The sequence below is a fragment of the Schistocerca gregaria genome, chromosome 6, assembly GCF_023897955.1.
Source record: "Schistocerca gregaria isolate iqSchGreg1 chromosome 6, iqSchGreg1.2, whole genome shotgun sequence".
In the NCBI taxonomy this organism is placed as follows: Eukaryota; Metazoa; Arthropoda; class Insecta; order Orthoptera; family Acrididae; genus Schistocerca; species Schistocerca gregaria.
In genome coordinates, this window is record NC_064925.1 from 494,688,489 (window position 1) to 494,702,774 (window position 14,286).

Genomic DNA, 14,286 nt, shown 5'->3' on the forward strand with positions numbered 1-14,286 from the left:
GCTTTGTGAAGCGGCCCATGTTAACCTTGGCCTTTGTTTGCTTCCTAAGGACACTACTCCAGCCTTGGTCTATTGCCTTACGTTTCACGACCTTCGCGTGCAACTTCACAATGGTATGTTTGTATACGCTGATGGCTCTCGGACTGACCGTGGGTTCGGATGTGCCTTTGTCATTGGCACCCTTGTCTTTACATAGCGGTTTCCGGTACATGCCTCAGTATTTACAGCCGAGCTATTTGCCTTTTATCAGGCCACAGAGTACATCTGGCGACATAACCTTTTCAATTGTGTCCTCTGCTCAAACTCACTCAGTGCCCTTCAGTCTATGTGCACTATACATCACCCATCTCTTAGTGCAGAAAGTCCAAGAAAACTGCCAACTGCTCACTCTTGGTGGAGCTAGTGTGATGTTCCTGTGGGTTCCTAGTCATGTTGGTCTGCCAAGAAATGGGGCAGCTGACACTGCTGCCAAAGCTGCAGTCCTAGTACCTCAGCCTTGAGTACCTATGTTCCCTCTGATGATTTCTGCATTGCTGCCTGTCAGGAGGTGGGTGTCCCTTTGACATCACCAATGGTCCTCCCTTCACTGGAATAAGCTCGGGCTTATTAAGCCTCTCCCACCAGCTTGGACAACCTCCTCTCGGCTCTCCCGCTGGGAGGAGGTTGTTTTAATTCGGCTGTGTGTTGTGCACTGCCTTTTTAGACACCGTCATTTTCTAAGTGGAGCTACCCCACCACTTTGTATACATTGTGCCCAAGTTTTAACTGTCCGCCACTTCCTGATGGAATGTCCATTTTTTTTTTAACCTTTTACATTCCCATTTGGGTTTGCCATCTGAGTTGTCAGCTGTTTTGGGAAATGACGCATGGGCTGTTAAGTTGACCGCATTTTACTTTTTATCCACCAAAGCAATAGGGCGACGGCCATTTACTTTTTATTTTTGGACCTCCGTTTCTGCATGGTGTCTGTTGTAGCCGTTTTTCCACATACCTTATTTTAGCTGTCTTCTGTTAAGTTAGTCAGGACTGACGTATAGTCGTTCTTTGACTCCTCTCTCTCTTTGTGTTCTATAGATTTGTTTTGGGCATGTATGACCCCAGTTGTTTTTGCACCCTACTGCATAAAAAAAAAAGCAATACTTGTATTAACACCACACAAAAACCTGTGTTAAAAATCACTGGTTTCCTAAAACATTTTTATGTTAATTATAGCTGTTAGCAGACTTGAAAAGAGTTAATTTACGGTATGTGTGGATAATATATATGACAACTCTTCTTTAAGGGAAAACTATTAACACAATATGTTAGAAAATCTGCTACGGTAACTAAATTACAAGTGCTGATTTGTTACCAAATGCTTGTAGATTATGCAAAAGACAATGGTAGATTCTGAAAATTCTCAAAAACTCATGTTTACTTGTGTTGCTATACAATGAAATTCAGGAGTGACCTATACTTTGGCTGAGCTGTGAACCACAAACATTGATTTGCTACGAATTAATTTATATATCGAAAACACTCATACCACTAACTTTTGTATGCACCTGAAAGTTCTGAAACTAAAATGCTTTTCACAAAATTGTATAGTGAAATTAGAGAAAGATTGTTTTAAACAGGGATAGGCCCACTGTCCTAAAAATTTTTAAAAGAGCACTGTTTAATTTTTATCCTACAATTGACAATAACAGTACTAGTTCATTGGTGCACTCATGAATATTTGAAATTTTGTGACACAAATGGGTGTTGATACAGTCAAAGAAAGATTACGCAGAAGAAACATTATGAACAGTAAAATATGCGAATCTAGAACTTTAAATAGACATACAATCTTGTACCAGGGGCCTCGCACGAGAGAAAATTCTTTAAGTTGGCTTTTATATATAAATAAACTTGTGTGTTGCATTAATTTTTCACAAAGATGATTCTGTGCACACTTCTACACTGGCCTGGTAAAGAACAACACCACAGCGTAAGTTTAGCTCAGTCAAAATCGCTAAAACGTGCAGCAGCAACAAATCATGTTTTCTGCTTGTGTGTAGTCTGTCATGGGTTTGCCTTATGTATTTTGCTATTTTATGTATAAAATATAAAGTGTCTGACAATGTTCGAACCCTACAGGAATTATCTGTAAACAAAAATGTTCAGTTTCAGGCACAGCAGATTGAATGGCTGCTTCTCAGTATCCAAAAGATGGCTCGGTTACTATCGCAACAATCGGCATCGGCAACCAGGTGCCACATCAAAGTTTCACCCTCCCAGTAGTACTAAAGGTTACTGGTAAGAATATTGGGTGCAAATGAGAGCTCATTTCACCAAATGCAACATTACAGGTAACGCACACATTTTTTTTTTTTTTTAAAAAAGGTTGTTGGAACCTAAGTGTACCATCTGTGTTTAAAACTGTTCCCTGGCTCTTGTCCAGAAACTGTGACCTGTTTGGCTGGTCAGTGAACGCTATGATGCTCAGGTGCATGTCGCTACACCAAGGTTTAAATTTTTCTGGCTCAAGAAGCAGCCTCAGCTTACATTAAAACAGTGCACTGCCGAACTTAGACGGGTTACAAGAGGCTTACAAGATGCAATCGAGCAAAATGTCTTAACACAGAAGTATTCATGCCGGTGGTCTCAATATGCTGGATCCTGATGTGAAAACATTTCTGTATATTGTGAAATCTCAAACTATTGTGGACACAACTGAAGGCGAGTCTGAGGGTCCATGTATTTCTTTTGTTAAAAGTGCATAAGACACTCGGCCAAAAGTTCAGGCTAATGTTAAAGTGAATGCAAATAGGGATCAGACTAACAGTAAACAGGAAGGTAAAAACATTCAGTCCTGCAATACATGAGGTGGTCTACAGAATACAGTGAGGAAGTCTTGTCCTCAGTACTTTTCATATCGCGACAGAAAAACTTGTCTTCATCATAGCACAAAATCTTTCCATTTCTGTAGGCAAAGTCACAGTCAGTGTGTTTACAAGGCAGCCAGTGCATAGGCCATGGCTGGCATTGTACAGGTGTACAGTTTTGGCGTAGCAATCGACACTTGCATGTTGTATAAGCTTTGTCACAGAACTGACACAGGCAAAGGCTCTCATTTCTACGTCGCGGAAATCTGCTGTAGTACACAGACAGCAGAATCCAATTAGGAGTGGCTCAGAAGACAATTAAATTTCAGTTGGCACAGGTGCAACTGTTTCCCTAATCAATAAACACATGTGAAAGGATTGGTAGCCCACAGCTACAGAAGTGTACTTCTGTTCTTGTCTGAATATAACCGACAGGAAATATCAATGCATTGCACTTGGAGTTTGCCAACAACTTCCCACGCCATCACAGAATGTGTTTTGTTTCATGTACTCAGTTCTAGGAACAGTGCAAACATTTTTGATTGGTTGAAACTGTGCATACAAGACAGTGTGTGAGAAATGTGTTTCAGTACCTCACACTAATGTTTCTGACATGTCTAATAAGTACAATGAACTGTTTGTGCCAGGTTTATGAAGGGCTAACAATTTTGGTGTGTACATTATTGTTGAAGACAATGTGCTTGTGTTTGTTCCCCCACAATGCCTGTTGCCAATGCAGTAAGTGAGCAACATGCTCAGGAACTGCAATGATGTTATACAACCCATTTCTGCAAGTCAGTGGGCATCCCCCTTGTTCATTCTCAGAAAGCCGTCAGGAGCAGGATTGCCACAAGTTCTGGAAATCAGGAAATATCAAACATATCAGGGAAATTTGGTAAAAAAAAATCACTGGAAAAATCTGGTTTTTTGTCTCAGTAGTAAGAAATTGTTTGTTTACTGAGATGTCATGCTTCGTTACTGGCTGGGTGCAGCTGAGTACGTGCGCTGCTTCCCAACTCATTCTTACTGCTTCTCCCCTTCCCACCGTACCCCTCAGCTTGCAGTCAGTGCTGCTGCCGCCGCCACCACCACCACCACCACCACCACCACCACCACCACCACCACCACCACCACTTGCTGCTAGCCTAGCAGCTGCTGTTGATGAGAGGCAGGGTCACGTGAAAAGTGGTTTGCTTGGATGTAATTCTCAGAGCTTGTTGACGCAACGGCCAGAGACAACGGCCATGTATGTATGAGTTGTGTCTTGGGATTGTGTAAATGTGTGTGTGCTCTCTTTTTCTGACAAAGGCTGTGGCCAAAAATTTAATTGTGAGAGTGTGATTGTCTTTTCTATGTGCCTGCCTGTGGCTCAGCAATCATCTTTACAGTGAGTTGCTACCTATCCTCATTAGTATTGATTCTTAAAGTATTTGCGAAAGTTATCTGTTGCGTGGGTTATCACTGCAGTCACATTTCATCAACTTGATGTGTCTGACATGTGATTACCTGGCCACACGAGTGGACATCTGTGTCGGGTCAAAACCTAAGGCCATTTCTGTGGGTATCTCTAACTGAGGGGGCTTATCTGAAGCCCATAGTTTCCCACTATTGCGCAGGCCCTTCCTGTTGGATCTAGTCTGACAGATCTGTCTGAGTGTGGCATAATGCAGTGGATTTTCATGGTTTATCCATATATCCAGGACTGTTGTGCTCCCCGGCAGGCCAGAGGCCATGGGCAATGGATTTCAGGAATTGCGACTGTGACACTACAAGTACATTGTACAGTGTGGCGATTCATAGACATTTCACTCATTCTACTATATTTTGGCACTTACAAAGGTGTTTATATGTTAGAAGTATGGACGATAAGAAGAAGAAAATTGTGGCAGTCGCTGGCAGTTTGTACACTATGTACTCATGTATTGCTTGAAAGAAAAATTGCACAATACTTATAGAATAATAGGCATAACACAGTGGGTAATAACAGACAATAACGTGCATAGTAGAACAAACATTTTGTTCCTGGTCACCCACAGTGTTGGTTTACACATCTCTTCTCCACCTTATACATTTCTTTCAGGAGGCCTACTTTTTTCTAAGGTTATTTCTGGAAGCAGTGAAGGTATTTTAAATCTGTCTTGCTACTCCAACAAAATGCATATTTTTGCCACCAAATGTGTTTTGCTTTATTGAAATAAAATACATCAGTGGTCTTAATGAAACATGTACCATTTGGCTTGATTTCTCCATCTACAAGCAGTTAATTACACAAGATGTTTATGTTAATATTTAGAAGTACAGAAGTCCTTGCATTTTTTTATTTATTTTTGTCAGCTTCTGTCTTTACTTACCCGTGAGATCTGAAAATTTATCAGGGAAAAATGCTAAAACGTGTCTGGAAATCAGGGAAATATCAGGGAATTTCACTTGGGGAAACTTGTGGCAACCCTGAGGTGGTTTATGTCAGTGTGGTGATTGTAAAGCCACAATAAACCTACAAACACTCGTGGATTCATTTCCTCTCCCATGATTGGAAGATACGAGGGTAATCCCAATAGTAATGTCTCCTATTTTTTTTATAAGTACATAGACCTGTTCATTTCTACAATGGTTTACATCAGTTTACAGCTTGTACATTTAGCTATTTTTCGACATAATCACCATTTCTGTCAATGCATTTTTGTAGGCGCTGTGGCAGTTTTTGTATGTCCTTGTCACGCCAGCTCACTGCCATGCTGTTCAGAAAGTTATGAATCTCTTCTTTCACCTCGCGTCAGAGCTGAATCGCTTTCCGGCCAAATGTTCTTTTAACCTACGGACCAGGTGACAGTCACTAGGTGCCAAGTCAGGACTATAGGGTGGGTGGGTGATTATGTTCCACTGAAAATGTTGCAGGAGAGCAACGGTTTGCTGAGCTATGTGCGGGCGAGCGTTGTCATGGAGAATGTGTACGCCCTTGCTCAACATTCCTTTTCTCCGGTTCTGAATTGCCTATTTGAGTTTTGTCAGAGTCTCACAGTACCTGTCAGCGTTAATTGTGGTCCCAGTGATTCAGCTTCGATGGCGAGGTGAAAGAAGAGCTTCATAACTTTCTGAACAACTCGACGGCAAGCTGGTATGACATGGGCATACAAAACTGCCACAGTGTGTATGAAAATGCATCGACAGAAGTGGTGATAATGTTGAAAAATAGCTAAATTTTCAAGCTGTAAACCGATGTAAACCACTGTACAAATAAACAGGTCTATGTACTTATAAAAAAATAGGGGACCTTACTTTTGGGATTACCCTCGTATAATGAACAAATAGGGACAGGGCATATTCTTTTCCAAAGTTGATTTGCGTGAGCCATACCTAGAGTTACCGTCGGACAAGCAGTCAAAGCAATATATTGTGATAAACATTCACTTTGGATTGTTAGAGTTTCAAATCCTGCCATGTGGAAGTACTTCAGTTCCAGCTGTTTTTCAGTGGTTCCTAGAACAATTAACAACAAGTCCATTCTTGTACAAACTATTTGGGCGTTATTGTTGTACACCTGCGAAACATTTGCCAGATTTGGACTGCTTGTTTAAGGTTCATTCTGCAGCTGGCTTAATGTCCAGTAATGAAGAGTGCTCCTTCTTTCATGAAGAACTTGAATGTATAGTATCGTATTCTGTGCTTGTATATTAAGGTAATACAAAGACAAGTAAAGATTGTAACACCAACAGTCAAATAATGAAACACTTTATTTAGTAGAAAATGAAACTTGTCTTTATCGCTCTCCACTGCTGTGACTGGAGCAAGCACAGGAATGGTATATACAAATACAACTCGTCATAGACAAGAAACAGTCGTAGGCACAGAGATGTTTAAAATGAAAAGTCTGAATCTTGAAGTCTAAATTCATTTGCAATATCACTTGCCAATGGGACGCAACTTAACACCCTCTCTAGAAACAAGTTTGTCAGTAGAACACTTACTCCATACTCTGCAGTTGGATGAACAACGCTGCTCAGAACTGTCTCTTATGGTTGTTGCGGCCGTATTTTGTTGCCATGGTCAACCTTGGTGCGACATTATTGATTACTGACTGTCAGCGACACTGCGATCCTCCCAGCTCCCCCAAACATTGTTGTCAGTATTGGGTAAGGATGTGGAACATTGGTGGATAGGAGGCTGGGACACAAACGCAAATGAAGGGGCAGATGCCGAGACTGCAGTTGACACCGAGCACCCACCCACATCCTGGGATTTGCCCTGAGCAGGGTTGGAAATGTCAAGCAAGAAACTAGCTGAATGGTGCACGCTGACTGGTGTGGACGCTGATAGGGTGCCAAAGAGGTGATGGGATCCTCATGGGTGCCCAGCCAGGTGAATGGACACATTCACGCTGCTGCACACATGACTGAGAGGCTGCAAGCGGCTCCAAGCCGACTTCCGTTGGTGTCCCCAATGGAGGATGGATGTAGGGGCATGACTGCCCTGCAGGGGCAGGCGATAGCGCTTGCGATGGCAGCTGCTGCAGAGTCTTGTGGCGAACTGGGTCTGTGAACATTGTGAGAAACAAGACCAAAGCTGGTTTGAGTACAGCCAATACAGCCCCATCGGAATTTGAGTGGCGTAGGTGGGCCTTGACAACACCTGAGACACGACACCATATTCCCGTTGGCGACCTTTGCTGGAAACTCTGTATAACAATCATTGCAGGGTTTGAGGCTTAGACGTAGTCGATGAGATTTAGAACCTCTGAGATGGATGGAGAAGGTGGAGCAACATTGGATATCTAACACCAGAAAGTAGTTCCGCTGGCAACATGCCATCCCTGGACAAGGAGTGGTATGACAACATAAACACTTTAAAGACCTGGTCCCAGGAATGGGTGCCTTGCAGATTTGGACAAACCATTCAGCATCTCCATTGGACTGAGGGTGGAAAGGTGCCGTGAGGATATGATGGATACCATTGTCACTGCAGAATTGTTCAAATGTGTGTGAGGTGAACGGAGGTCCATTATCAGCCACTGTCACATGAGGTAATCCTCAAATAAAAACAAAAACTGAACTCGTGGTCACCACAGTAACGACAGAAATAGTGAAGGTTGTAAGGACAACAAAGGGAAGCTTACTGTATGCGTCAAGTACCAATAACCAGCAGGTATTCCAATAGAAACCAGCAAAATTAATGAGTAGTCACTGCCGTGGTTCAGCAGAGCGTGGCCAATCAAAGTAGTGCTGAGGGGAGCGGCTTGATGCTCCACACACATGGATGCTGGGAAGTTGTGGCATCTATCTGCTAATCAATGCCCGACTGTATACAATGGAGCCAGGCTGGTTGTTTCTCTTCCACACAACACCCAGATGACCCTGGTGTAACAGACTAATCAGTTTCCACTGGAGGGACTGAGTAACTGTGATATGGGCCTCCCCCTTGTCCGTCTGTCTATGCCCATCTACATCAAGGTAGCACACTACTACCCAAAAGTAGTGGCATACCATGGTGTGGTGGATCTCTTTGAGGCTACATGACCACTCGGAGCGATTGAATTAGAGAGTAGCACTCAATACCTGAGTCTACTGCTGTCCCACTCGCCACCCAGTGAACAGTAACAAGAATGTTTTGTGACATATGCTTTTCCTGAGAGTCAATGGGAAAGCATGAGTCCTCTGATTAATCATATTGGGGATCTGAACCTACCGGCGACTGCAACAGTAGGTCAGCATTGGGATGCTTAGTGGAGGGTCGATACATCTGTTCATACTGGTCACTGGACAATGCTAAAGTGCATCGCTGGAGCTTGTGCACTGTCCAGGCAATAACGTGCTGAGCTTGTGCACTGTCCAGGCAATAACGTGCTGAGAGGAACCGAACAGAGCCTATTGTGGCCTGTGGTCAGTAACTAAGTAAAAGAGGCACCTACACAGATACTGGTGGATGTGAGTAACCCTGTTACTGTGACAGTGGGCTCCTTTCCATAATTGGCTGTAATTGTGTTATACAAAACCCATGCAGTGTCACACCACCACATTGGTACCATAACAGGTGTCCACTGCAAGAGTGAAAGGATTGTCCAGAGACCAGTCACTTAACACATCCATTAAATGCTGAAAAGTGGACTGACAATCTTTGGACCAAACAGAGAGGATGCCATTGCAGTGTAAACAGTTCAATGAAGACAAGATTTCGTGGTGTTAGGTATGAATCAAACGTAACATGAGAGTTTTCACATTACTGCAGGTAATGCAGCTGAAATTGTGGAGCCAGCAACACATAAGTGGCACTCAAACGCGGCCTGAGATGGATGAAATCTGTGTGCATTAATCACTTGACCCAGATACTCAGTTTCTGTGTTGGAAAAATAACAGTCATCCGGGGTGGTAGAGCGGTTCTAGGTGCAGGTTCAAATCCTGCCTCAGGCATGGATGTGTGTGATGTCCTTAGGTTAGTAAGGTTTAAGTAGTTCTAAGTTCTAGGGGACTGATGACCTCAGAGGTTTAAGTCCATAGTGCTCAGAGCCATTGGAACCATTTTTTGAAAAATAACTTTGTATGATTACACTTTAAGCCCACCTCTGATTACACAATGAACAAAGCCTCCAGATTCTGTAGATGTTCTGCTGGTGTATGGCCAAGAAGACAGTGTCGTATAAATTATTAGCAAAGGAGGGCACCTGTGAAGTAAGCTGCTCTAACAAGGGGAGGCCACAACGCTTGGAATGCGGATTTACTGTAAACTTCGTACACTCGTAGTTATCCATGAGGATAACAAAATGTGTAAGCCTTAGTGCGTACTTCTTAAGCGTTATTGAGAAAATTGTAAAATAATTTCGGTCTTCAAATATGTACCTGTGCATGGCTATTTTTACCACAAAGTGGTGGCAGCCAAGTGGTTAGCGTTCAAGCCCCGTAATCGCTGGATCGAGTCCCGTTCGTCAGGTCTTTTTTTTTTTTTAATTTAATTTTTTTTTTTTTTCAACACTGTCATTTTCTTTACTATTTATATTACAGTTGATATAATGGGAAAAATACATATAATCGGATGAACTTTTATTAAATTTACAATGTTATTTTTAGTATCACAAATAATATAATATTCATAACTATTGACTAGTAAACGACACAATGCGTAAAGTGATAATGTAAATGTATGCTTGTCCGTGTCTTCAAAATTGTTCGTATTGGATCAAAAGAGAACGAGAAATTGCCTCTCGTGATGACGCTATTAAATTAGTCAATACTGCATGAACAATTATCTGCGTCAATATTTATGGAAATGCTGTGTTATGCATGGTTTGCTTCCAAATTATTGTCTGAAAAAGAGGTTTTTGAAAATGTTAACAAGGTTTGTTTTTCCACGGAAAACCTCAAAAGACCTTGCGTATGCAGAAACTTAGCATTTATTCAATGCAGCTGGTACCGTTTAACTTTGTTTTCCATGTTTTTACAAAAAATACCTGCAACTTGTACTCGTAATGTCAAAAGCGACGATTAATTGTACATCTTTCGAAAGCCGTCTGTGGCGGTCAAAATTTGCAGGTAGCTAGTAGTTTCTGGCTCCTTCCAGGTATAAGGGATTTCTTAAATCATGGACAAGCATAATTTTCAGTATCACTTTATGCCTTTGGTCGTCTACTAGTCGATAGTTATGAAGATTGTATTATTTGTGATAATAAAAATTTGTAGACTGACAAATAACATTGTTAATTTTAATAAAAGTTCATCTGACTAGGCGTATTTTTCCCATTATATCAATTGTAATATAAACAGTAAAGAAAATGAGTGTGTTAGAAATTTAAAAAATACAAACTGATGACCAGGACTCGATCCAGTGATTACGGGGCTCGAATGCTAACCAGTCGGCTGCCGCTGTTTCATGGTAAAAATGGCCACGCACAGGTATTTATTTGACAACCAAAATTATCTTGAGATTTTCTCAATAACACTTGAGAAGTATGCGCTACCACTTACACATTTTGTTGTCCTCGTGGAGAACTGCTAGTGTACGAAGGTTACAGTAAATCGGCATTCCAAATGTCATGGCCTCCCCTTGTAAGTATCTCTGAAAAATTATGGGAGCGGACTCAGTAACTGCTAAAATTGGAGACCCTGAAGGTTATTCAACACAAAAATCTCTGTGGACGTCTTATCCAAAGGCAGTTGTAGATACACTAAGGTGACAAAAGTTATGGGATACCTCTAACATGCCGTACCTCCTTTTATGTGGTGTATGTAGTGGCATAGACTCAACAATTCATTGGAAATTCTCTTGCAGAAATATTGAGACATGCTGCGTCTCCTGCTGTCCGTAATTTCGAAAGTGTTGCTGGTGCAGAATTTTGTGCCTGACCTCTCGATATGTCCCATAAATGTTCGATGGGATTCACACTGGATAATCTTGGGGGCCCTATCGTTTGCTAGGAATGGCGCAGTGTCGTCCATATCATGAAGTGCATGAATGGCTGCAAATGGTCTCAAAGTAGCTGAACATTGTCAGAAATGATTAATTGATTCTGCTGGACCAGAGGACCCAGTCCAGTCTATGTAAACACAGTCCACACCTTTGTGGAGCCACCACATTTGCCAGTGCCTTATTGAAAGCTTGGATCCATGGCTTTGTGGGATCTGCATCACACTCTAACCCTGGCATCAGCTCTTACCAACTGAAATTCGGGGCTCATCTGACTGGACCACTGTTTTTTCAGTCACCGGACCACTGTTTTCTCGGTCACCTATGGTCCAACTGATACAGTTATGAGCCCAGAAGAGACACTGCAGATCATATCATGCTGTAAGCAAAGAAAAATGCGTTGGTTGTCTGCTGCCATTGCCTATTAACACCAAATTTCATCAAACTGTGCTAATGGATACATTCATAGTATGCCCCACATTGATTTAAGCCATTATTTCACACCGTGTTGCTTGTCTGTTAGCACTGACAACTGTATGGCAGTGGTTAGAGGTAATGCCTGAAATTTGGTATTCTCGGTACACTCTTGACACTGTAGCTCTCGGAATATTGGATTCCCTAAAGATTTCAGAGATCGAATGTACCATTCTTCTAGCTGCAACTACCACTCCGCGTTCAAAGTCTGTTAATTCCCATTGTGCGGGCATTATTCACGTCGAAAACATTTTTGCGTGAATCACCTGAGTACAAATGATAGTTCTGCCAAAGCAGTGCCCTTTTATATGTCGTGTACATTGTACAACTACCATCTCTATATGTGCAAATCGCTATCCCCACCTCAGTTTATGCCTCCTGCAAGTCAGTTTTTGGGGGGGGAAATCTTGATCTGATTTGTCCATCAAGGGGAAGGGGAAAGAGTAAACAGCAGTCTTTGGGTTAACAGTAGTTTTGAATTCTGCATAGAGCTGTAGCCTACTTGGTGACTTTGACAAAACGATTGGGAGGTATGCCTACTGGCTCACGGACACCAGTTTTTATTACGTCACAGTCCTTCCAAAACTGTAAATCAGCTGAGACCCAGTGCTGAAGAGCACGAGAGTTAGGCCGACCTTGGAAAAATTTAGGCTTAGCACAATCCTGGAAAGTCACGTGGGCTTTGACCCCCAATGCCTTAACTAGTCTTCCATCAAACAAAGAACTGTACTTCTCTCACAACATGTTGACTCTAGCAAGTGGCAGCTGTAAGTTGACTTGCAACTCATCTCCTTTTATGGACACTCCAAAAAAATCAAAACTGTCCGTACTGAAACTGTTCAGACTGCCTCTTGAATGGAAGACATGAAAAGGAACTGATTAGTTGCAGCAAGAAAAGTAGCCGGTAAACTACACACACCTAAAACAGAAATGTTTTGTCTGTTAAAGGCAGATAGTGTATCACTCATTTGCTGAAGCTGTGGCTGCCTGAGCATTAGTACATCACATGATTTAGCAGTGTGACAGTAGCCCCAGTGTCTAATTTGGAACTTCACCTGCTAATTCGCCACACACAAATGTACAAAAAGTTTGTTACATTGCCTGTTAATCACCAATTGTTTGGCCTGGCATTCGTTTTTGGCTACCACCTTTTCTGTTTTGCACAGGCACCACAGAACCAACATACTCATCAACTGGGACAGGGTTTAACTTAAACTTTGAAAACTGACCAGCACCCAATAGCTGAAGACAAATTGTTTGTATGTGGCCTTACTTACCGCAAGTGAAACATTTTTACCTGCTGGCACGGACAGTATGCCCTGTCATATGCAGTGAAACAATGCGTGCAAGACTTCCTTATAGATGTGGGCTGTGAAGTGCACCAACGGTGAAACTTCCTAGTACAGAACAAGACATTGGGCTATGTTATGACTGTATTTGGGAGCGATATGGCTCTGGAATTTTCTCACTTCTCACTAGAGAAATGGCCGGGCTTGCATGTCAAGTTCAGTAATGTCTACAATGTCTTGAGACTCAATGATCACTAACAGTTTTCAAGTCCGGGTTCAGCAGTTTTATAATAGAGGATGTAATGTGAGCATTGGAAACTTCCTGAGTCATAGTATCACGAAGCATCACATCACAGTAACTCGCAGGAATATTTAAATTGATGCTGTCATGTGAACCCCCTTGAGTTCTGTTACCCAATGTTTGGAATTGACCAGCCTGCTGTTAAGAGTCTAGTGAATTTATATCTAGCAGCTGAAACATGCATCTGCAATCCAAAGTGATTGGGCGGTTTAGAAACTAACTCATCATATGACATTTTGCCAGGATGCTTGTCTGCCAATAACTTTACACAGAGATGGTACACTCCCTCATTTACTGTGGACAATAAAAAGAAAAAAAAAATGCGCTGGTTACCTGTTATGTTGTAGGAGTGGAAATGTGCTGTAAGCTAGGCCACATATTCTATCCATCCTTGCCCCACAAGTTCTCAAAATTTAGACTGTTGAGTCACTTGTGCTGGTGAAACTTGAACAGGCTGGGGCACCAGTTGCGGCACTGCTGCTGCTGCTGCTGCTGCTGCTGCTGCAAGCAATGTGCCATCCAGAGTTTGTAAGGTCTGGTCAATACGTTGTCCGTGTGACTGTACAAATTGAGTTAGCAACAAGTCCTGAACTGGAGGAGGGACAGACATGTTGAACACTCTTAGTCAACTAACGCACAAAAAAGTTCTGAAAGAAGCAACGGATTATTGGAAAATTTTGCAAAATTGTAGTGTGTCCATTCCATTACCATATGTTGTATTCTGTGCTTGAACACGAAGGTGAACACACAGAAAAGTCAGTTCAGTAACAGCAACAGTCAAATAACAAAACACTTTAGTTAGTAGAATATGAAACATAACTCTATCACTCTTCATTACTATGTCTGGAGTAAGCATACGTGGAACACAAATGATACAGCTCTTCATAGACAAGAAATTGCAATAGGGGCAGAGCTGTTCAAAATGACAAATCAGAATCTTGAAGTCTTAATGTCTGAATACAGTTACAATACCACATGTCCATGTTGT

At 42.0% G+C, this 14,286-nt stretch overlaps 1 protein-coding gene across 2 annotated transcripts in view; it reads left to right on the plus strand.

Annotated features, from left to right (window-relative positions):
* LOC126277922 (uncharacterized) overlaps nucleotides 1-14,286 on the plus strand; it is a 66,779-nt gene that overhangs the window by 17,044 nt on the left and 35,449 nt on the right. The window contains exon 2 of one of the 2 annotated variants that reach the window (XM_049977493.1): nucleotides 2,146-2,330. The exons of the other annotated variant lie outside the window; for it this stretch is intronic. Within the exon in view, the coding sequence (XP_049833450.1) occupies nucleotides 2,297-2,330 (34 nt within the window). The 5' untranslated portion in view covers nucleotides 2,146-2,296. The remainder of the gene's footprint in view (nucleotides 1-2,145; nucleotides 2,331-14,286) is intronic. 2 annotated transcript variants of the gene reach the window in all.